The sequence below is a fragment of the Corvus kubaryi genome, unplaced genomic scaffold (genome assembly GCF_017639235.1).
Source record: "Corvus kubaryi isolate FWS band 111438036 unplaced genomic scaffold, C.kubaryi_AGA036_p1.0 136, whole genome shotgun sequence".
NCBI classification, from domain to species: Eukaryota; Metazoa; Chordata; class Aves; order Passeriformes; family Corvidae; genus Corvus; species Corvus kubaryi.
Genome location: NW_024580670.1, coordinates 9,429,155 through 9,453,202, shown reverse-complemented (window position 1 = coordinate 9,453,202; position 24,048 = coordinate 9,429,155). Strand labels below are relative to the sequence as shown.

Genomic DNA, 24,048 nt, shown 5'->3' with positions numbered 1-24,048 from the left:
GTTATTAACCCTAACCCTTGATATTTTGGAAGTTCTTATTTTCTGCATCCATGGGCACTTTTTCTGACACACGCTCTGAACATCCTGTGCAACTTTTTACAAACTCACCAGGACACTTCATGAGAAGTGCCATGTTTAATTTTCAGCTACATGCAATTATTTCCCCTGAATTAGACTTCTCCAGACCCTCAACCCTCTGTAGCACCAGCTGCAAGAGGCTCTTTGGAGAAATTTCTAGTTCTCACCATTGCATTTGCTGAGACCAGGAATGCAGCCGTGTGTAAGCACCATTTGTGCTGACAATGTCTTCCCTTTTTTCTCTCCATAAGTCTCACCCCAGATTGGCAGGAAGGCTGAACACATAGGATTTTTCAGGAACTTTTCTGCAATTCAAGTGGGTGTATGGCATTTGAGATATGTCCTAGAGTTAAGAAGACAAGTAATTTAAGCATTCACCTCTATGTTCCTTTCTTGAGCTTCCAGCTTGAGGCCTATCAGTATTTGTCATAGCCATCTCCTCCTACTATGACTATTTTATCAGCTGACTTTTGGAAATGGGTTTAGCAGAGCTGTATTATCCCAAAGAGCAGTGACCAAAGTGGTACTGCCTGTTGCCCACAGTAAGAAGAGTGGTCCTGCAGGTGGAACACTGTTGCCAGGATTCAGCCTAAGACCATAGTTTATTTTGCCAGGAAATGCTGAAGCCATCCTTCAATAATTAAATGATAGAGTATGTTTGTTCAATCTGTGAATCCATGGACAAGGCATCAGTCTTTCCAAGGAGGCAGCTGAGGCTCCTGAAGCAAGAAATTAAAATAGTCTTATCTCCGTGTGCTGTACTGCCACTCGCTCCGACTGCCAATTGACTGGGGAGAATGAAAGGCTCTTACAAATGCTGACTGCAGATGCCTGCCTAGACAGGGGTCATGCTCTGCCTTCATGTATGTACTCCCAACAGTCTTCTCACTGTATTTGACATTGTTGTTGTGCTAATGAAGCAATTAGCCAGGAACAGCCCAGACAGTTAGTAAGCCAAAGGCCAAAAGGCATCTCCTTTTTAAGCAGGTTCTTGTGCCCCAGTTTAAGTGCCAGCTGCAGTCCTTTACTGTGAACACAGTTAAAGGTAACACACAAATCCCTCACTTACAGAGCACCATCAGCCCCAGAAAGGATGGTAGGAAGGCTTCGGTCACTGCAACCTGCAGCTTACCTTTGAAATTAAAACAACCTCGTTTTAGATATGTTGTATAGGGAAAATTTAAATAACCATGCAGAATCAGTACTGCTCATGCTAGGATGTACATGTAGCTTTTAAAATAGGGTGTTTGTGCTGGTAGAATTGCTGTTACTAAACTTAGCAGCCAGTAAAATCTACTTTGTTTCTTAAGCAAAATATTGGAAGCTTCTAGTTAAACAATTATTAATCAATAGCAGAATGTTCAAGAGGTCTTAAGGACCCATGAATTTGAATTTTATTATTATCATTAAACACATTGCACTAATATTATGTTTGCTTATAGAAACCTCATTTGGGAGCTCATTTTGCCTACAGCGTTCAGATGTTCCCATACCACACTGAGCAGGGTTTGAGTGGAAGAGGTAATGAAAGAATGGGCCAAGAGATGTACAATTATCTCCATTTTAAACTGTTATAGACAAATGCCGTTTCTGAAATAATACCAGTAAAGGTGTTTTACTCACAAGAACAAATTAACGAAGGCAACAGCACATGAATTGTATTCTGGTCTCCTTAAATCAAAACCAGACGTCTGCCTACCAGAAAACCAACCAGGTTTGCCTTGGTCTTGTCCAAGTTGCCAGGTGTACATGGCTGAAGGATTTGGCCTGTTTTTACAGGACATCATGCTGAATTATCTTTGTCCATCATCAAATCTAATGACCAAATCCACTGTCACACATAACTGGCATTGTTTTTTCATATGCAAAACAGCTGTACCAGTTTACTCTGGCAGGAAATTTGCCCATCAGTGGTCTACCCACTAGGCTGGGAGCCAACAGCGGAGTAGGTAACTGAGCCCAGCCGTGAGTAAATCCATATATCTATCTGAAAATTCATCATTAATTTTTCCTACTTTAAGCACTTTTCTGTTCACACAAGGCTTGAATTTCTCATCCCATTTGATAGTAGGTGCAGATTTGCCAGCCCCTGTGGTTATGAGACCCAGAGCTGCACCATCACAGAGGTGGCCCAATGTTCACTTTTCCAGGAACTGACTGCACCTTTAATTAACTAGAGATTTGTTTGGGAAGTGTCTAAATTGTAACAATTATGACCATGATGGCATAATTAATAATGGATTGAATTTGGCCAACAGCTGATATTTTGAAAAGCACTTACCAGCAATTTCATACTTCCTACTAAGTGAGATATTTATTTTTGTCATCCAAGGGAGACTTTAAGAACTCCATCTCCCACGTCTACTGTCTTCAGACAATTTATTATCCCCATTTCTGAAGTATTTTCCTACCTCAATAGCCTACATTTCCCTCATCCCAGAATTGCCAAATTGATTTCTCTAATCATCAATGCTGGACTCAGCCCTTCATGAAGGCTGCAATTCAGTCTATACCTTATATTTTATGCTGACGTCTAAAAACAATGTCAAAGCTGCATTTTATAATCAGGGAGCCTGAAACTTTCACTCTCTATTTGCATTTCCTTATTATTGGGTTGGTCCCATCATCAGGTGAATGAGGTGAAAACACTTTGCTCCAAAGTCAGCGTTGATGCATCCTACAGGTAGGGCTTCAGATGGATCAGAGTAAGGATGCTGCCTGGATTTTTCTAAAACTCTTATGCTGCCTGGCTTTGCTTATTTATTTTTATTTTTCAACTGCAGAAAACCTGCCAAAGCAAGTGTCGCAGAGTATTTTGAGAAGGTAATTCGGTATGTGTCTCTGCTTCCCTAGAAAATCCAGCTGTTGGCCTCCAGGTTCACCTGTGCTTGTCTCATCCGCAGACAAATTCAAGATCTGGCTGCAAAATGGACTGAACTACACAGCTTCTGCAACTACTTTATAAGCAAGCGAGATGTGGATGCCACCTCTAATCATTTGAGCACTCACATACTTGCTCTTGAAGAAGAAAAACATCTGTCTCACTGGATATTTTCACTCATTTCCTTGGTGTTTATTACAGTTGATCCCAAGATGGGAGGACTGGGTTGACTGATCACTCCAGTCCTCTGAAAGCTGATGCCTGCAGCTCTTATTTACGCACTCTCTAGCGCTTGGCATTATATGAAATGTGAGAAAGAGGCACACAGAAATTCAAAGAACACTTAACAGTAAGAAAGTGTATTTATCAGAACAAGATTAAAGAGATTTAAGGAACTCATCTCTTTTTCTTTTTGCAAATATTAGCCTTCAGCAAAGACATAAAAACATTTGTCTTCATTCTAAAGAGAATATTATCAACTAATTAATTTCTGGCACCAAACAGTCCGAATGTAGCAGAGTTTAATTGCTGAAAATGTTGAAACAGAATATTTTCTCAGCAAAATTTATGTTTGGTTACAATGGATTGAATCTGTTTGATCAAAAGCTTTCTCTGTGCAATTGTCTTTGCTGGAAGTTAAGAGAGACCATAACCATTTGTGAGCTTTTAGTCACCTCTGAATCTCCAGTGAATGCCAGCAATCCCCTTTCCACGGGCACTGCAGGATGTGCAAGTGGGTGCCCAGGAGGAGTTATAAATAATGCAGCTCCACAATGCCCTTAGCAAAGAGGGAGATCGGAGCTGCTGGGCTTTGAAAGGGCACCCTACTCCAGTCAGGAAGCACAGCTTTCTCCTTCTGCTGGTCTCCACAAGGGAAATCACTTTGAAAGGTTAAAAAAGGGCAACTCTTTCTTGCTCAATAGACCAGTTTATATCTTGTGATATGAGCAGAGCTGTTAATAACGGCTTCATTTACAGTTCGCTCACCACTGCAGGGCACAGGCAGAGAGAGGATTATTAGGGTCTCCAGCCCGTGCCTTTCTTGGGTTCCTTTTGCCTTTATCTACAAATATCCCAGCCTTGATGCTATTAACCCTGACTCCTTCAGAGCCACACATTAATCCCAGTCTAGGTTTTCTCCTTTCTACCAGCAACAATACTGTCCTCACTAGCAGAACACTTGGTGCCAGGTCTCAGTGCTGCCCCAGGACCTTCAGAGGTTTAACCTCAGCTGCTTGACTGCTGTTTGCAGTGTTCCAGCACCACCCCCAGACCATGACCTTGACCAGACAGTGCGGCAGAGCCTTGTGCCAATGCTCTGCCAAAAGGATCTCTTTCCCTTTCCTGTTTCTCCACCTTCCCTAATGTAGTCCTGTCCAAATCACTTCACTTCTTGCAATCCCATATAAAATTTTATTTAGAGGTCCCTCACACTATTTAAGTCATCACCGCTTTTACCAAACATCATCCTCACACCTAGGGGCATACAGAGCTCTATGAACAGCCACATTCAAAGAACAGAGGCATAGGAATAAACAAATCTCTCTTTCCAGCATTTGAATTTATGGCTAGAAACTAAACTATCAGCTTTGCAATGATTTACTGCTGTACAGTGAGACCCACAAGATATAAACAGAGAAGACAAACCTGCAGGACAATAAATTGCCACAAACCAAGCTGTCATCACAAAAGGCATAAAAGCCTTGTGAAAACCACCCTGCTGATGGGACACAGAGGGTTTTATGGCAGCTGCGCTTCTGCAGACATGAGGTACAGGGGCCTCTTCCAAAGTAGGAGATGCCCATCCCTGGCCTCTACCACCACCTGCAGCTCTTCCCACCTCCTCCCCTGCTGAGGGTCTGGGATACCCTTCTTATGAGCTTTGCCCATGATTCCCTAAAGTACCCAAACCCTTCGGACAGCCTGGCCATGCAGTTTTGGACTCTCTTATTGGTGTAGCCCCCTTCTGAAAGGGAACCACTCTGATAGGCACCTATCTGAAGATGTTTGTCTTCACCCCAGGGATCAGGTAGGACAAGACCAGCTCTGAGAGCAGTCCATCAGAGATCACTGCAGCTTCTGATCTCCTCTGCCTGCGAGGGCTGCCTCTCTGTGTGTCCTCATGTCCCTCCAAGCCCCAGTACTCATGAACTTCAAAGCCACAAGAAATGCACTAGCAATTCTGGCAAGCTCGGCCAGTGACTATAAGGATGGCTTGGTTTTAATCATGTGCCTGGGGGATTTCTTGTGGGAGGATGAAGCAACTAGGTCTGGCATCACTTAGGAATGAAAGGGTAGGATTTTAACAGAGATGATCTGAAAGGCTGAGCAACATCCCTTTGAATGAATTTACATAACCCAGAAGTTCAGCAGCTCTGTATTTTTAAGGTAGCCAATACTGGGTAAAAAAATCAAAAGAATAAATGTGTCTTAGCTTTCAAAGGGACCAGAGGGGGAAAAAAAATTAATTCCCCATAACATTACACATGATTGGGATGTAGGTTTATATCCAGAGCCCTAGACCAGTGCAAAAATAGCTGTGATAGATGGCACACATGTTTAGGCCACTGACAATCCCCCCTCCCATACCAAATTTCTCTCTTTGTTGGGAGTAACATGAGATTTTCCCAAACAACTCCTTTGCTGAATCTGTCTTTCTGCTTAGACACCACAAAGCCAGGCAACTCAGTGCTGCTTTGCAATAGGAAAGGGGGGGACACAAAACAAAGAAATCCAGAGAGACTGTCCGCAGGGAAATCCAAGGAGCTATGAGAAGATAAAACAAGAGGCAAAGAAGAATCCTTATGAAAATTCATGAGATGTGAAAAACTGACAGGCCAATTAAATATGCCTAAATAGGATCAGAGATTATCCCAATGCCACTGTCGTGTCCTATTGTTCTCCACCCTCCCTTTGTTCCCCCTCCTCCTCAGCCTCCAGAGAACCAGCTCACTGGAGATTCCCAGTCCCTCCTGCTCGTTCCTCTGACCAGCGACAACAACACATGTTACAGACCCACCACTCCCTGCCTTGTGCCTGCTTTTCCCCAGTCCTCAGCCAGCTGCTGGTGTTCCTGCTCCCTGTGCAGTGCTCCTGCAGAAGGAGCACAAACGCTGAGAGCCTGCAGGGAGTGGGGGCTGGCTGACGCTTCTGTAAACACCACACTAATCCGTTTCAGATATTAGACTCCCATATATGTGTTTTTAATAATAAAGGCAACATTTAGATGCTGCCAAGGTATCAGAGAGACAGTAGCAGACAGAGAAGAGCAACCCCCACCAAATAAACAATGGAAAATGCTCGCTTATCTTTTCATACCACTAGGCCTCCAGGCACCCAAATAAATGATTGCATTCATTTACATTTTATTGTGGAGATATAACTGGCTGGAATAACTGCCGGCACAGAATCCAACTGCAGGAATGCACTATTTTTCTCCCCATTTGCCTTAACTGATGCTTTTCTTTTTTTTTTTCTGTCAATCCATCTCTATCACTGTTGCCTGGACGGCAGAAGTGCATTAACCCACTACCCATCTTGCACTTAGGGAAAAAAAAAAAGCCATCAGTTCAGCTTTGTAAAAGCCTCAGGCTAACAAACTGTTGCAGAGTAGCAGAGACTGTGAAAGAGGAGGGCCCTTCACCTAAAGCATATCCAGGCAATAAAGCCAAAAAATTCTTAGACAGTCACACATTCATGTCCCAAAACCCTTACAAGCCGTATAAAAGTCATCACACAAGAGACATCCTAGCCTTCAGTTTTACTTCCCTTACAATCAACAGAGAGGAATAGACTCTCCAGAGAATTCATCATGCAAGTTTTGGATGTTTTGGGTCAAGAAGCACTAGTTCTTCTCCTCTCCCTGCTAAGCAGCCTGACTCCATGGCTTAGAGGGAGAGATCCACTGTGTACACCCAGCTAAGATGGACTCAGGCTATCTAACTACTATTGCCCCCACAGCATGGCATTAACTACAGGTTCAAAAGATCTGTGTTGGTCTTTTCATCAAAAGAAAAACCAAATAAATAAAAAACAACCAAAGCATTCCATCTCTCAGGTCAACACCTTAGAGCTCACTAGATGAGATGGTTAGAAGGAAGTGGACTGAATATAAAACTCAGCTGTGACGGGACCACATTCCCAGCCTGAGAAACTCAGGACTGGGGGTGAACCTTCTCAGTAACAACCTCCTATTAAAACGATAAAGTAAAATACACACAGGTTTAACAATAGAAATGACTGTCAAACTGTCAAAGCTGGTTAATGTTTTCCACTGCCTTCTCACATTCTGACACCTAAATATTTTCAGGTTTTAATTTCCTTTCTTATCTGTCGATCAGTTCCTTACTAACGATAAGGTAAGAAATATATGAAAACTTTAAGCAAAAGTATTTGAATATATTTCACTGGAAAAAATGGTAGCAGACACACATCTCAGACTCTTGAACTACCTAGGCAGGTAAGAGAGGTGAAAGTCAGGACAACTGGAAGCTGAAGCCAAGAGCAGGACAGTTACCAGTGCTGCTCATCATGGCATTTTCTCAGGCCTCAAGCTCAGAGGCCAGTGCCCATCCCTGCCCCAGTCTGTGTAACCCTAGGCAAGTCCAGTAACATCTCTGTGCCCCAGGTCTCCAGCTGTAAATGAAGCTGCCCAAGGCCCTGCAAGAATGGGGCCATCCGATGCTCCAGGACAGGGTCAGGAAAGCAGCTCAACAGAATTAGGTGTGTGAGAAAGAAAAAAAGTGAGCCTCTAAAAGGTACAAAAGCTACAACAATACTATTGCAAACAAACCACCAAATGTGATGGCAAGAAGAGCACTGACCTACATTAGACCCAAGAGTGGCTTCGTCCTAAGTGTAGTTTCATAAGTGCTTCACATGCCTTGGACACTGGCAATGCAGAAGGAAGGAAGCTGAGCCTGATGGCCAAATGCACAGACCTACACATTTTCCTCTGCTGGGTCACAGTCCCCAGCAGAAAGTTCAAATGTGCTGGAGACATGTCAGTGAATGCTCTAAAAGACCCTTTTTCACATTCCCAGCATCTTTTGTTTTGCTGTTTTATAGACAGACTAAACACAGAATCATTTTCAATGATATTACAGCCACAGCATCGTTTGCTTGGAAGGTAAGGATGGATATTATGGACCTGGGTCCACACCAACTTTGATGGACAAGAACATCCCTCAGAAAAACAACAACCTAAATTCATCCATTTCACATTGCTCTTCTGTTTCACAAATATACAGAACAAACATACAGGCTTAAATATCTCAAAATGCAACCACACGTATCAAACAAAATTCTCAATGAGCTACACATTCTCCCTACACTTTCAGGAGCACCATTCTTCCAGAAAGAAGATTCCCTTCTCTCCCCACTTCACAAATGTGCAAAATGCCACCCACGCAAGCAAGGGAAGGTTTATAAAAGGAGACCCAGGAGTTTCAGTTCCCTGCCTTTACCACTTCTCCCACCAGTATTTTTCACAAAAAGCACAACAGCAGTGGCTGGCTATAGGAAGCTCTCCTGTCACACACAAGCAATGGATATCAAACAGGCACATTGTCGCAAGGTGAGAAGGAACATTCCTGTTTCCTTACCAGTGGTACAGAGGTGCAGGTGGCACAAACCACCTGGGTCACAGAGTTCCTGGCTCTCCCCTTCCTCCTCCACCCTCAACTCCTCTCTCCATCTCTTCCTTCTCCTCGATGACTTCTTAAGAAGCTTCAAAACCTTGTTCACTTTATTCATTTGGTCTCAGGGCTGCAGAGAGGGGACAGGATCTCCCCAACTCCGGAGTCTCAGCAGCTCCAGCTCCCAAGGAAGGAGGGACAGCTAGAAGCATGCAGGTCACTGGGAAAGCGCTTGTGTGTGTGTGTGTGTGTCTGTTTCAAAAGCTGCTTTCCACCCAAAGAGAGAGTTTTGGGTGATGATGGGAGAGGGGGGAGGAGGGAGAGGGATTTCTTTTGCCTCTGTCCATCCACAGCTCTTGCAGAGAACAAGAGCAGGCATTTCTTCTCCCTGATGACTTGGGAAAGCTCATAACTCACAGGGGCAGCAGATCCTGTATAGAGTTTTCAATTTCTGTTTTTGACAATACATGCATTCTGGCAGATTTCAAATACTCCTCAGGCAAAAGAGCCAGCATCAGCTCAGAAAAAGCAGTGACTCTTAAAGAATTCTGGCTTCTTTTCAAAGACTAGAAATAGCTAACACAGACAGCAAATAATATCTGCATCTATGAGAAATGCTAAATAACTGTGCAAGCTTGCAGGAAAGAACCTTGACTTTCCTGTGCTCACACAATTGCTCACCTTTCAGCACTTATTTTCTCACCAGCATCTTTGGAAAAAGGCAAATAATTTTTCCAGTTTCCTGCAGACACTGAGGTAATGCAAGGTGAAGTAGCTAGTCAAGACATTTTTAGCAGAACCACTGAATACACCCCAATAGCTTCTCTTCCTGTTTCAAAAGCTTAGACTCTCTAAACTTTCCAAATAATCTAGAGCCTTTAAATGTTTTTACATGACCCTCTGGTATTTTTACACAGATTTTAATGGACAACAACATGCATCCTATAGTGTACACCCAGGGCCATAGATGCTCTCAGACACCACCAAACCACTGAGAAGAATGCAAGAACCCTGTGTGGGAAGCTCTGACATGATCCCCTGTCCACAGCAATCTCCAAAGACAGAGTTCAGAGTCCCTTCCGCTGCTGCTGCCCTAGCACTGCAAACCAAGGCATGGATGAGCAGTAAGAAGAGCATTCCCCTTGAAAGACTCATTTTGTTTGTAAATGACAGTTTTGAAAGTCAGGAGGCTAAGTGGAAAACAACCCTGTGTGCTTGGGAATGACTGCCTGGGAGTCAGGTGGATGACAGGACGAGTGAAGGCCTGAGCAACCTAATGCAACAGGTGGCATCCCTGCCCATGGCAGGGGGGGACAGAACTAGATGATCTCTCAGGTCCCTTCCAACCCAAACCATTCTATGGTTCTGTGACAAACACACACCTTTACTGCTGGCTTTCAGATTTAAACCGGACCATGAGACACAACTTAAGACAGATGTTTATTAACCCACTTATACGCAAAAGAACCAATAGCAGAAGCAGATTATCAGTTCACTATAGTCAGGTCAACCCTTACCCAACCTACAAAGTTATTTGGCTGCAAGAAGAGCTTCCCTTGGAAAACTTTGGGAACTGATGTAGCTCCTGGCCCAAAGTTTCCCCTTTGTCTCTGCCCTGCAGAGAGAGTCAACACCATCCTATCTCCCACACTGATGCCAAGGAAATACCCATCATGATTGTCTCCTGGCCATTTCAGGGAGGAATTATGATTTTTGGGCAGTGACTGCCAACTTGGAAGAACCCTCCAAGAACCCAACCAGGCCAGTGGGGTTAGTGGAATGGAAAGGACCTTCTCCAAGCAACCATGTGTGGGATTAGACATGTCTGTGCCAGGCAGCAGGACTGAGAGCCTGTTAATAACCTAAAACTCCATTTAGAGTGATACAATTAAGTACAAACCCTGCAGTAGATAGTATTAATGGATGTACAAATTAAATTATCCTGCACTTCATTTAAGGCATTATAAATAGGGCCATCACTCTAACCACTGAGCAAGATGCAGTCCACGCCCTGCAAAGGCCAGCACAGGGCAGAGCATGGGCACCAGCAACAGCCATTGCCAGCCTCGGATAACCCTTCAAGGACTGAACTCTCAGTGCCCAGACATGGCCACAGCAGCAGTGCCACAGAGCAGACCCCAAGTGCAAGATCTGGCCAATGCTTCTCAGCTTATTAAAGCCCAGATTTTAATGAGCCGTGTCTCCAGACAAGCAGCATCATGCAAAGTGCACCACCCCAGGAAATTATGCTGTTCCCATGCATCACTCTGAGGCATAATTCTTCTCCTGCCACCTTTCTCCAGGGCAGGAGGTAATTTGCACTGCCTCCCTCTCAGCAGTTTACCACTGTCAGGCGCAAAGGCAGCTCTTCTGCTGAGCGAGGATCTCCCTGGCTCCCCTCCAGGGCTGCACAGATGCGCCTGCTTCCCTTTCCTCCTGTCCACAGCCAGCACCCAAATCAGAGCCTGCTCCTGGCAAGAGCTTGTCCTAGTTTGCATTGGTCTCCACCATTTGAGATCCACCTGCTCTTCCCAGGCATTAAGGCTCCCACAAGCCTCCTGGGAGATGGGCAGGGTGCTGGCCCAGCCTCACACAATGTAGAAGACCTTCGCAGTGGCTTCCAGATTAGATATCAAGCCGGCAGCAGAGTCCCAAAGGGAAGCGGGAAGCACTAGGCAGGCAGCCAGCCTCAAGGGCAGTGAGGTCCATAATTCCTTCTAACATGCAGGAAAACCCAACCTTGTCCACCCAGGCAGCTGCAGACTTCAGCCCTAGTCCTGCTCTTCTTTGCTCAGGCTCCTTCTTTGAACAATCTTCAGCATACTGCTATCATTCCCTAAATTTTCTTCTACCTCCATCTCACTCCTACTCCAGACTGACTCCATTTCCTCTCTTTTCCTTTGGAGAATGGCTGTAATCCTTCATGTACTCCTAATCAATGAGATTTATGAGTACAATTCCATTTTATTTTGATGGTTAATACTAGCACTAATGCTGCTGTCATGTCTCCATAATTAATAACAAGACTAATAATACAAAACCAATCTAAGAGTCACTTTATTGGTCTTCAATGTCATTAGTTAGAACTGACATAACCAATTCAAGTTGCCATCCATACTGAGCCACCATTACCACTTCTATAAAAACAAAACACATGGATTTGGGACTGTACTGCAGCCCAGACTCTCAGTCCAGCAAGCGATGCTATGGAGGGTCACCTGAGGGCGATCTCCTTCTCATCTCATTAATATTTCTGAGAGCTGCAGCAATACAGTGAGCAGCAGGAAAGCAAGACAGCATGGAGCAACACAAAAGATTTTGCTGATATGGGCTCTCAGGGACTAAAGGTACAACCTGCATGTCCCCTGTGACTGCAGATACTGCCTGCACTCAGCCCATTCTGTATTTTCTCACCAGTTGCCAGTATAAAAGGCAACAAGCCACCATGAACCACTCAGGTCCTGTAGGCGACTTTTTCCTGATTGAGTAATCATAAGATCTCTGTTTTGGAAAGATTTCTGCTTTATGGCCTGGCTGTTAATCCTATAGATTGCACTCACACTGCTTTCAAAATTTATTTCGCTGTCAGGGCAGCAAGCTGCTGTAGTCATTTGAAGGCCAAAATTGCTGCCTCAAAGCAGTAAGCATTTAAGAGGTGAAAAAGCCTTCAAAGCATCTCACTAACTACTGTGAGTACTGGGAACACTTTGGTTTCCATTCAGGTGATCACACACTCTTTTCATGTCCTACTCCCACTTAGTTTCACCTATTGCTTCTCACAAATTATCTGAAGCTGTTTGATTTGAGCCAAGATTTGGGTAGAATTTAGGAAGGTTCATTAATAACAGAATAATATTGCTAAGTTAATGTAAACTATTTACTTGTCCCTCCTTTTCCAATCAGAGTCCTACAATTAAAGTATAGCTGTTATTAAATGTCTTCCAAAGCAAACCATGCATGTTTCAAATCAGTCTCAATTTAGCAGTTTTATTTTTGTGTTAAATGATAGGGAACAGCATTAGCACAAGGGTCATTACATGAGTCAGCAGCACACGGCAGCTGCCTCTTCCCAACATGACTGAGAACAGCCTCCTGCTGCTCCTCATCCTGGGCAATCTTCCTCTTCTTCCTGCTCCTGTCTAATCCCATCCCTGACTGTAGAACCATTCTATGCCCCGTGGAAGAGCCTGCTCCCTAACCAGCAGTACTATTCAGTATTTCTCAGCACTGGGACATGCCAAGTGATTTCAAACAGGAGGAAGCCGACACTATTGCCTTGAATTCTTAAAAAGCATAGGTATGGTGCATCTGCCACAAACACTAAAGGGAGAGAGGCTTTCAGCAGGAAAATCCCAAGGAGCAAGGGATGCAGAAACACAGCCCTGTTTGCCTATGCCAGGCCACCAAAGTCACAGCTGACAGATTTAAGCAGACCCGAACCTGTGGCCTGTGTTTTGGTAGGCAACCCTCAGGCAAAACTGAAGGCATTGCCCTCCAGAGATGGTGCTTGGCACTAAGTTCTCAAAGCCATCACTGGCTGCTGCAACATGGTTCCAGGAAATCACAGGAACACCGGGGTCTGCTGCAGCCCAGAGACACCACAGACACACCATGTCCTTGTTCGACCCTAAGCAAATGCCTCCAAACAAGGAGATGCATCCTGCTCCCAATACTATTTCACAGGTGAGCCCTTACCTGATCCTTCCCTACCACATTATATTTTGCTTGCTGCATAACTCTGAGTTTCTGTGAGGCTGGAGACAGCACAACATGCTGCAGTTATTAATCACACCATGCAGCACTGCTGTTAGGCTTTATGTCATGAAGTCTTCACCTGCTTTAACACCAATCAGTGGCACTGACCCCCTCTGCAAGTTTCTGCTGATGCCCTGCTATTTCATTCCCTTCACTATTTTCCAGCTGTTTCAAAGACCATAAGAAGCTTTTGAGAAGAAAACAGCTTGGTGTCTTGCAACTGCTGCATTTCAAGTTAATTATTTTGGGCTTTTGGCTTTATTACAAAATAATAAACATGACAATAATTAAGGCAAAAAAGAAAGAGGATAATGTTGGAGGTTTGCCACCTGTGTGCAGCATCTTACCAGCTTAACTACAGCTACAGAAATTAAAGTTGGGGATTTCAAAATCTTCAAGCAATGAAAGAGCACAGGCCTAGCAGAGCAATTAAGACTTACACAGCTACTTCCAACCACTCACACTAAGCTAATTCTTATTTCAAGGGAATGTGGTCTCAGAATTAAAACTGCCACAGAAAAAAAAGGCTCAGATGGTTTTTAAAATCTTCACAATTTTAAAAGTATCAGGTGCATGTTTGGCTTTTTGTTTATTTTTCTGGGGCAGGAAAACACTAGCTGTCCAAAAATACCTGTGAAAGAATAAAGAGCTGTAATTGCTGTAGAGACAACAAAACCCACACCAACCACATAAATAAATTTCAGTGCTTGACAGTAGTCATGGTATTTTCACTGTAACAACAGCAATACTGGGAACAGGGAACAGACCATGGCCATTTATCGTCGGAAATTATTAAAAATGCCTGAGTAAAATACGAACTTACTTGACTCACATATTTTCTTTTCCCGGTCCTTTCCCACAACTACCTTAATTTCTCTCACTTGTTTGATAGTAGTTCACAAGCTACTCCAGCACCTGCAGTGCCCTTCTGGCCTCCAAAAGTTGCTGTGTGATCATAACAGCACCAATGGAATAGCAAGCCTCACTAGGCAGGATGAGAGCCACAGCCCTGGAAAAGTGGGGTGACACATTTTGGGGACATTTGGTGACTGACACGTAATCCCTGGGACTCGCAGACACCCAGATGTGCACTGCAGCCAAGCCCAGGAACATGTAGTAGACACTTTTCTACTGGAAGGGAAAGTGGAGAGACCAACATAGAATTGTTAAAGCAAAACTCTGGGTTCTGTTTTGTGAAAGTTTGAATGCTGCACTACTGATGCTTTCAGGTACTGTTTCTCAGCACTCCCATGTCATAGCCTCTCTGAAATTTTATTTTGGTTCAGCAAAGAAATCTGGAAAGGTGACAACTCTGATCCTGTGCCAAATGCAGGCTGGCAAACAGCTGACAAAGAAAGCAAACTCAGAGAAACACAGAGTTTTTCAGGAGCATAAAGTATTACAAGTGGCTCGGTAGTGTCTAAGTCTAAAGAGACTGACCCTGTAACCACAGTTTCTAAGTGGAGGATGATCTCCATCCCTTCACAGAGGCAAAAAACACACATGGGTGCAAAATTCCACTTTTACATGAATCCCTGAGGCTCATAAGTGAAGGACTAGAAAGAAAAAACAGTACTGAGAGATAATTTAGAAAGAGCAAGCAGAGGCCAGTTACACACATGGCTTTTAAGACAGGATGGCTGGAGAACCATTGGTGGAATGAAACTGAAAGCTGCCCTGCCAGTCTGAAATCAGCCTGAGGGTGTCATGCAGAAAGAGGCATTAACTGACAAGGAGTTTGATTATGAGATGTGGGACTCAGTCCAAACCCGGGTGAAATATGGCCTGTGTTCAGTGGGAATTCCAATGGAGGTGGGGGATTCCGCAGCTCAGAAGAACTAGGAAGATATTTACTCTGCAGCAGACCAAAGACGTACTGACAGTGCAACATGTTTCAGTGGGATGAGATGGGCACAGTTTGCTCTCCTACCTCCAAAAATGTACCTGTTCTGCAGGCAAATAGACACCACCACACTTCAGAGAGGAGCTCTGAGCTCATAGCCTCACAAGGGATTCACACTGACAAATGTTGTTATTATTTTGCAGATCAGAAAGCTAAAGAGGAACAAATCCTACCCTATTCTCCAGCAGTGTCAGGCATGACTGTGAATAATCAGCTGCCCAAAGCCTACTTGCAATCATTGCAGTTGAAAGAGCCCTGGCTGTCTTGCTGTAATCAAGAAATGGAGGCCAGAGGCAGCCTCCTGCAAGCAGGAGATAGCTCAGGCTGTAAGGACCTCTGGCCAGATCATGGAGAGACCTCAGAGATGCCAACTGGCCCCAAAACACCCTTCCTTTTCTTGGTAGGGGAGCCATGATTTACCACTAGGAGAGGTGAATGGCATTGCTTCAGGACTGTGCAAGGTGATGGGCCACACCACATGGTCCCAAGCCAACCCCTTGAAATCAGCAGGACTTTGGTCTCAACCACCCAGCTAAAAACAGGATAAGAGCACATGCACCATCGAGATGCTCTGAGAACTCAAATACATTCAAGCACTCAGATGTCACAGTAATCAGGGCTATAATACAGGAATATTAGGAGGAAAAACAATGTCATTCTCTCATTCAAATGAAGGATTCCTGTGGCCAGGGCTCAGCCTTGATGAGAGCTGGAAGAAGAAGGCTGTTCCCAAGTTTCTCACTATCTTCTCTTCCCTTCACTTCCACCCAGGATCATGTGCCAGAGCATCCCGGCTGGCTCATTGTTCCCTATTAATTGCAGGATCTGCTGACCCTTGAAGCTGCTATAGCCAGTGAGAAGCAGCCAGCTCATTGCTCCTCCCAAATCTCACCACCTTCTTAATGTCCTCAGGAGACCCCATTTGGAAATGAAGTCATGGGCTTATTACAGCTGTTCAGAGACTCAGCTCTCCCACTGAGGTTCTGAGGGAATTGAAACAAAATGCTCTGAAAAGATGGTACTGTCAAGCAAAGCAATACACAGTGGTGCTTCTGGCACAAGATGCTAAGTTCCCTCACCAGCACCTTGGACAGTTAAGAAACAAAAGGAATGCCACTCCTGGACCCAATTTCCCTCTTCCATTTATTTCTTTCTCCAGTGCCTAACCCAAGTCAAGCCTAAACATCAGTGTGATTTCCACTCACTCTCTGCCATCAATCTTCCTCTGCTTTCACGTTGAAGTCCTGCATCAGCAAAATAGTTAAGGAGAGACATTTCCACACCACATTCTGTCAGTACAAATTATTTCACTCCCTTAAGCTCCTTGGGCGTGTAATTTTCAGGAAGCTCAAATACAGCAGATATCTAAAGCCGTAGGCTTGTGGAGGCAGGAATTACCAAAGCCTGTCACCAACAGCAGCAAAGTTTAGCATATTCTCCCCAGCCATTTAGGTTCACTCCTGTAATCACTACAGATACACTCAGGTGAAGTTGAAGCTCCTATTGAAAAATAGTCACTGCACAGCAGCTCCAAGCAAACAACAGCTCTTGCTAAAGAACTTCATGACAGTAAAAACTCCCTGGATTTTATCAGGACTAGCTTTCAGCTCTGTGGCTTCCTCTGTTGCCCCAGAGAAGCTGCTTGCATTTTTCCAAAACATACCAAGTCGGGCTGCTTGCAAGGGGCTGGCAGCCCAAAAATAGCACTTGGTACCAGAATTTCAGGTTGGAAGTAAAGGAAAAGACAAAGACAAGCTTGGGAATGGGAACAAGGAAATGGATGAGCAGAGAGAGAAGGAACAGAAATAAAGGAGATTTCTGATTAAATGTGCACTGTTCCAAAGGACTGACAGGCTTTAAGAGAACTTGTGATAGAAACAGCTCCATTTTCATGAATGACCATGGGAGCCTTGCTACTGGCTGGCTCTTCTGTGTTTCTCCAAGGTTTCCATGTCCATAGGAGCCACAACATAAATAATGTTCAGAAACCAACTAGTTTGAGGGTCTGTCAGGAAAAACTCAACATGGAAAAGAGAGGCGGGACGGATGGGTGGATGGATGGACGGACGGATGGATATCAGGCTGTGCTAGGAGTCTGGATGCCAAACAAGAAGGGCATGCGGTTGTGTTTTCTCTTCATATGCTACAAACACACACCACAATGGCCAAGCAGCCTGCTCAGCCCTGTCTGACACTTGCAAGTTCATTCCTGGCCTGGAAGCACAGGGATCCATGGGGCTGCAGAGGCTGCAAGACCCAGCAACTGCAAATTGGACTTGATGTGAATTTTCTCACTCTCCTACCACCTCCCCCTGCGGAAGTCAAATGAAGCTGATAAGAATAATGCCAAGTCCAATTCCCACAAAAACGCCAGGCAGCAATCTACTCTCCTGGAAATACATTTCAGTGTTTTCATAAGGAATACACTAAAATTTCACCTTTCTGGGAAAATTTTAAAGTTTAGATGCATTTCAATTTAGAATTCATTGTTATCCCACAAACCTCAAGAATGATTATGGAAATCAATTTCTCAGGGAGCTTTAATGCAAATAACTAATCAAATGCAATATCTCCAAACAATTCCTAAATCTTACTTGTTTCCTTCAAAATTATCCATAGCAATGACCACTGCAGGAGAACAAGGAGGTGCTGCATCCATTTCAAAGGAGTCTAAAGAAAGCCCTTTTCCTAATGAAGGAGAAAGCTCTAAACTTTTGGAAAAAAAAAAAAAAAAAGAACGAAAGTCTGTGGCAGTTGAGACTCATCATCACCAACAAACAGTCCCAAATGGTGTATTTCAAGGTTTCTGACTGACTCAGCTGTCAAACCTGCCATCCTAATCAATGCTTGTAAGAGCACTTACACACAGTGGGGCTTCATTCAAGTCAACAGTCCAGCTCTTGGCAATTAAACAGAACTGTGCAGGATGTAAAAAACACCAGTATTGCCTTATTTAAAGAAAGATGTGCTGCGTGAGTAAGATCTACACAGGGAAACACTGCTTCCAAAAAATTCCTCCACTGGAAATTATTCTGGAAAAGAATGGGGGAGGAGAGACAGAGAAGTGAAGAAGGACAAAGAAATATTAATAAGTTTGGGATGAATCCAAAATCTAATTTAACAGCTGAGAGATTCCAAGGGAGAAATTGAAAAGGCAAAAAGAATAGCATTCAAAATGGCTTTTTTATATTATTATTAGAGGGTTTGGAAAACAAATGCAGCATAATGATTTACCTGAGAATAGGAGTTTTTTCCTCTACTTTGTTGGTAGCTAAAAGTCTTATTTAAACAGCTTGAAACCTACAAACCTCATCTATCATGGGAAGAGGAGGATGTTCTTGTACCTCTCCATTACACAAGCCACCAACACATGCCAGGAAATGAAAGGGCTCCTGTTCCCTCGTAGAGGGAGCAAAGCCAGCTCCTGCTGCCAAGCCACCTTACTTTGCCTTGGATACAACACCTCCATTTGCTATGCCCATCTCCAAAACAGATGTGCAACATGGAGGGGCCTCCTCAAGTCATGTTTATTAAACACCAGCCAAATAATTGAAAATACCTTACCTGAAAACTGCTCTGTGAATTGCTGGGAACGGCTGTGCTGTCACTGGCTGCAACCCCTGATAACAGCTGATAGACAGAGCCCTGGGAGGCACCATGAGAAATCTGTGAGCCCAACACCCACCCCATTGCACCACAGCATGACAGCCCCATGCCTCCTTCCTGTACTACCAGCAAGGCATTAATTCCTGGTTGAACAACAAGCTCATCAAGTAATCATGACAAAAAGCATTAATGACCTTGCCTTTACTCATGCCAAGACATTCTTAATGTGTATAACCACTGCGAGCAATCAACACAGCTAAAAACACAAGCAAGAAAACCCCAGTCAAGTGAGTATCACTCTGTTATTCCAGAACTTCTGACAGCATCCCATTATGTCAGACTGCATTGGGTAAGGTCATATAATCCATCATAACCTGACTTAATGAGGCAATTAAAAACAAATGCATTTCATGCACAAACTGCTTGCTATGCAGCCCTTCTCTGATTCCACTTGGCTTCACAATTTCTTAGGGGTGAAGAGTCCAAGACAAACTAAAAGGAGTGAAGGAGCTATTTATTTAACTTCCTTTCAAGTACATAAAGCATAAAAGTGATACGCTCCCTCAAACCACAGGTAAATAGCTATATACCTGAGGTGGTGATAGCAGAAAGGTTTTTTCAGGGTTGAACAGATCAAAAACACACAACAAAGGCATTTTGATCCCTTATTTTATTATTTTTAATTTTTTTTTTTTATTAAATAACATAAGGGCAGGATGATAGCTGGGCTCTGCAGAAGGATTGAAACAGAACAACAAATTCCAAAAGCATCACCACAGATTGGTACTGCAAACCCACACTGTTCTCTATCACCACAGTAGGAGCACTCTAGCCTGAAGCTATGGCATGTCTGGAAACACAGGGCTTTGTTATTTTTTCTTCAGTAAGAACAGTGCAAGAGGCTCCTCACTTCTACATAGAAAGGTTGCTCCTGCACCTGCCTCTTACTGAAGACACAGCTCCAGCTAGAAGCAGTTTGGCTACTTGGATCCAGAGAACATCTTCCCCTCATGTACCACCCCTGTGTGTTGGTACATCAGCAGGTAATCTGTTTTTCCTGTAATGGATTATTAGTCAGTGCAAGAGAAAAGGCAGCAAACTGTTTGGGCTGACCACCTGGGATTCATTGTGCTTTTTCTCTTCTCTTTTTCCATAACAAAAAGCCCACACACATTGGATCCTGCTCCGTTGCCTTACACTGGACTCAAGCAGAGCACCCCTCACTGCTTGTGACTTTTGGAGAAACACAAGCAGCAGCACAACTGCTCAGCTTGTCCACCTTACCAGAAGTTGTGTTTCAGGCAATTACGAGGGGAAGATTTAACTTGTCATCGAGGAAGATGCAGCCCCTCCATTGCTTCAGTGGGGCACACCAGGAGAAAAGCCCCTGAGGCACAGATACCTCTCTCTACACTGCCATGTAATCACTGGTGAGGGCTCCCAGCTGATTTTCCAGGGTCATTTATTGGTATCAGAGGTGACACTAATGCACTGCTCAAAACTCATTGGAGAGATCCCCACCTTCTTCCTCATCCCGAGTAGCTTGAAAGGAGCAAACCTGGCACTTCAGCAGCCAATGCAACACACATATAGACTCCAAAGTGACCCCAGGGCATGCAGAGCATTCATACATGTACAGTATGGACACCACAGGTCACAAAAACAGGGGCTACACAGCCACAAATTAGTGCCACTCTCCAAAAGGTGAATTGGATGACTCTGTGCTGATACAGCTGGGAACAAATTGTTTCGCTTTTTAAAAGCTGAGGCATCTTCTAACATTTGCTACTAGCCCTGGTCATTTTTTCTTTCAGAATTTGAGGCCTGCCAGACAGCTGCTGGCCAATCCCAGGTTCAACACGAGGGGCTGCTTTGGCCACAAATGACTGTGGAGGTATCCACTGCTTCAACACACATGAAGGACACTTTTGGTGGAAGGAGAGAAGGATTTGCTCATCCTGCAGAAAAGTCAAGCACTTTGTAACAGTTTGAAAAAACGAAGTTTAGTTCACTGCGATCAGGGAGACAGAAGAGATGGAATGGAAGCTTTATTCCCCTCCTGCAGCCAAGACAAGGCTGTGTCCCTCCCCACTGTGAACCACGAGGAGGGTGGAAGGTCAGCCTGTGCCTTACAAAGGGTGGAAAGAGCTGCAGCCCTGCACAGAGCACTGCATATTTCCATGGATGTGAAACAACGAGGCCAGCACAGTTGCACATGCAGTACACAGGGACTATTAGCAGAACAAACTGTGGAAGAAATGCATTCCTTTTCCTAGCAAAGTAGTTACTGCATTTATTTTGCCCAAAAAAAATGAAAACTACAGAACTTCAAATGAGCAAGAATCCCTGAGTCCTCAAATATCTTCATAGTTATTGAATTGGATGACCTGAAAACCACCGCTCACTCAATGGAGAAATGGGATTTTTATAAATACATGTATCAGCAAATGAATATTTAATGTTTTCTGTACATATCAGTGTTCAGGGTCTGCAATATCTAAGCTGTAAGACTTGTCAGAAAATGTAGTAGCCATGAGATAATTACATCTCTGGGGTATTTTGATGCACAAAGGGCAGTCAAATGCTTATATTATCTCAAGATCGTGATTCTGTTATGATTACATCATCATACAGAAATAAGTTATTACAAGAAAAAAAAAATCCTCCATGATGACCCCTCTATAGTTTCCTTGGTTCAAAATAATAGTATGTTTTTTCATTATCAAAAATAATTACACCACTGTTGTCATTGCAACTGACACAATATTTGCATTAGAAGCTGCTTTCTGCAGTAAAACACACTACTTAACATACAAGAAATTCTCAACCCAAAATATGTTTTCTCCTGTTTATCCCCAAATTTAGAGGCAATTATACTCCTAGTCAGAAGGAAGGCATTTCTAAAGTGTTCCTCTTCGTCCTTTCTGATACTTCTGAATAAAAATAAATGTCCTCTGTCAGCAAAATGCTAACATATGGGCTTTAGGAAGAATTCAGCCATACTTAAGTCCTTTGATGAATCAGGACCTAAGACTTTTTTAGATATCATAAGCCTAATTCTGCCCTCTCCTTTTATGCCGGTGTCAATCTAGACTAACCTCATTCCCTTTAACACCGCTAAATCCAGACTGACATCAGCACGGTCAGATCCAGCCTCCTGCTCTTCTAAAGGCTTTCTCACTGCAAAACCCAAATAAAATTTGTTGAAATGGCAAATATCTCCCTTGAAACTACTTGTCCAGCAAAGTTGTACCTTGCGGGTCCAACCTGCATGTGGGAATACCTGAGAAGACATCACCCACGTGCAGGTTTGCCAGTGCTATGGACAACTGGAAAATATTTCACTTTTTAGGATTGCCACTAACCTGAGCCATGGGGGAGGCTTATTTTTTTGCAAGGGGAAAGCAGCAGTGCCAGCACTGATGTCAAAGCTCTGCCAAGTCTTTTTTCCATGGTGGATCTAGAGGGAAGGAGTCTGCACACAGGGTGGCAGTGTACCCCCTGCTCCTCCCTTTGCTGGCCCAGGGATTTGCAGGGACACAATTGGCCATCCCATGCCAGGGGAGAACAATGCAATCCATGCCACTGCTGTGCCACGAGCAGGGAGGACACTTGTCAAAAGGTCCAGAGCTGTGATCTCCACGAGTGTTTCTCCCAGCCTTTATAAATAAATGACTTACAGCAAATTGGTACTTCTCACCCCTTTCAAGGTGATTTTTACCAACCTCCTACAAGTAATAACTCACACCCTGAGAAAGGGAAGAAAGATTTACGGGAGCTATGTTGGAAAAGAAGCAAACAAACAAACCATTACCAGCTTCCTACAGCAACAGGACAGATTGCAAGTGGCAAAAAAGAGCAGCCAGAGTGTCACCTCTGAGACAGTTTGGAGACTATTTTTCAAAGTCAGGAGACTAGGACAAATCATCCCGGAAGCTGAGATTGTAATCTCAGTGGGTTTCTACCCAGATAAATAAAGCTAATTTAAAGGACCAAGCAGAATCCAGGAAATTTTGCAGATGAACAAAACTTGCTGCTAACTGCCTCTCTGTTATGCCCTATTCCTTTACCTTTGATTCAGGCTCAATTCTCAAGAGCATCTTGTGCAGAGAAGAATAATTTTTAAAAATCCCCTGCCGAAACAATGAGCAGGATCCACAGTAACACATTGTTGCTGTGAGCAAGCAAAATAATCAATGTTATTGCGGAAAAATGCTCACTCTCTTAGAGCTATTTTGTAAGGGGAAGGCATAAGATGACTTGATTTCTAAAAAAATAAAAATAAAAAATTAAAACCTTCCTGTTCTCTCCCCATTTGTAGTTTGCTCAATGCTGGAGTTGAGCAAACAAGTTGGGGGCTCATCCTGCAAGATGCTGAGCAGCTCCTGTGACACACCAGGCATTATGTGTCAAGACCTCACACCCCTAATTAATGACTAATTAGAATACTAAAGCATTCTGCCCTGTCCAATGAAGAGAGTCCAGCTGAGATATACACTTAACTTGCTGGAAAAACATGCCTTGTGTGGAGCAGGCTCAGAGCATAATTTAGCAAGGCACCACTGTGCCAGGACACGGGGCACCTGATCTGCTGGCAGACAGGCTGGCCCCAGGCTGCCCGCTCCCGCTCCTCTGTGCTCAGAAAGCCATGTGCAAACATTGTCACTGCCTGCACCAGCCCTGACCACTCCAGATTGCTCATAAAAACCACAGAAAACAGAACTGAGTGCAAGCATATTAAAACTATAAACTGCATATGAAAGCCTTATGAAATGCACATTTAAGGGGTTTTATTACTTTAATTCAGCCACTGAGTGCAGAAAAGTGAAAGTGCACATTTTTAATTATAGGATATGTAGTATTTTTAACTCAGAGTCTCATCTCCTTTCTCTTCAGTGGTTTAATGGTGATAACCAAACAGGCAGCAGTCCTTCCACACACCAACAAATCTACAGATCCAGGGGCCTCTCAGAGCCCAATTCAGCTCACCCCAATCAAAGGCTGCTCTAAATCCAGGGTCCCATGGTCATACCTCCTCTATAGCAGTAAATCACTGTAGCATCCAAGTGCTTCACAACTATTATGAAATTGAACTTCCTCCTCAGAAGTGAGGGTGTTTCTGCTCTCCAACAAGGTCCTGCCACAAATGTCCAGAAAAGATGTTTCTTGTTCAAAGACCCATTTAAATT

General features: G+C 43.9%; 1 protein-coding gene across 5 annotated transcripts in view; it reads right to left on the bottom strand.

Annotated features, from left to right (window-relative positions):
• The window catches only part of GRIP2 (glutamate receptor interacting protein 2), a 265,964-nt gene that overhangs the window by 128,309 nt on the left and 113,607 nt on the right, over window positions 1-24,048 (bottom strand). The window contains exon 1 of one of the 5 annotated variants that reach the window (XM_042016492.1): window positions 8,563-8,847. The exons of 1 other annotated variant lie outside the window; for it this stretch is intronic. In XM_042016492.1, coding sequence (XP_041872426.1) covers window positions 8,563-8,713 — 151 coding nt within the window. In that variant the 5' untranslated portion in view covers window positions 8,714-8,847. Of the gene's footprint in view, window positions 1-8,562; window positions 8,848-24,048 lie in introns of those variants that run through there. 3 more of the 5 variants (XM_042016501.1, XM_042016481.1, XM_042016441.1) reach the window with 3 other exon arrangements.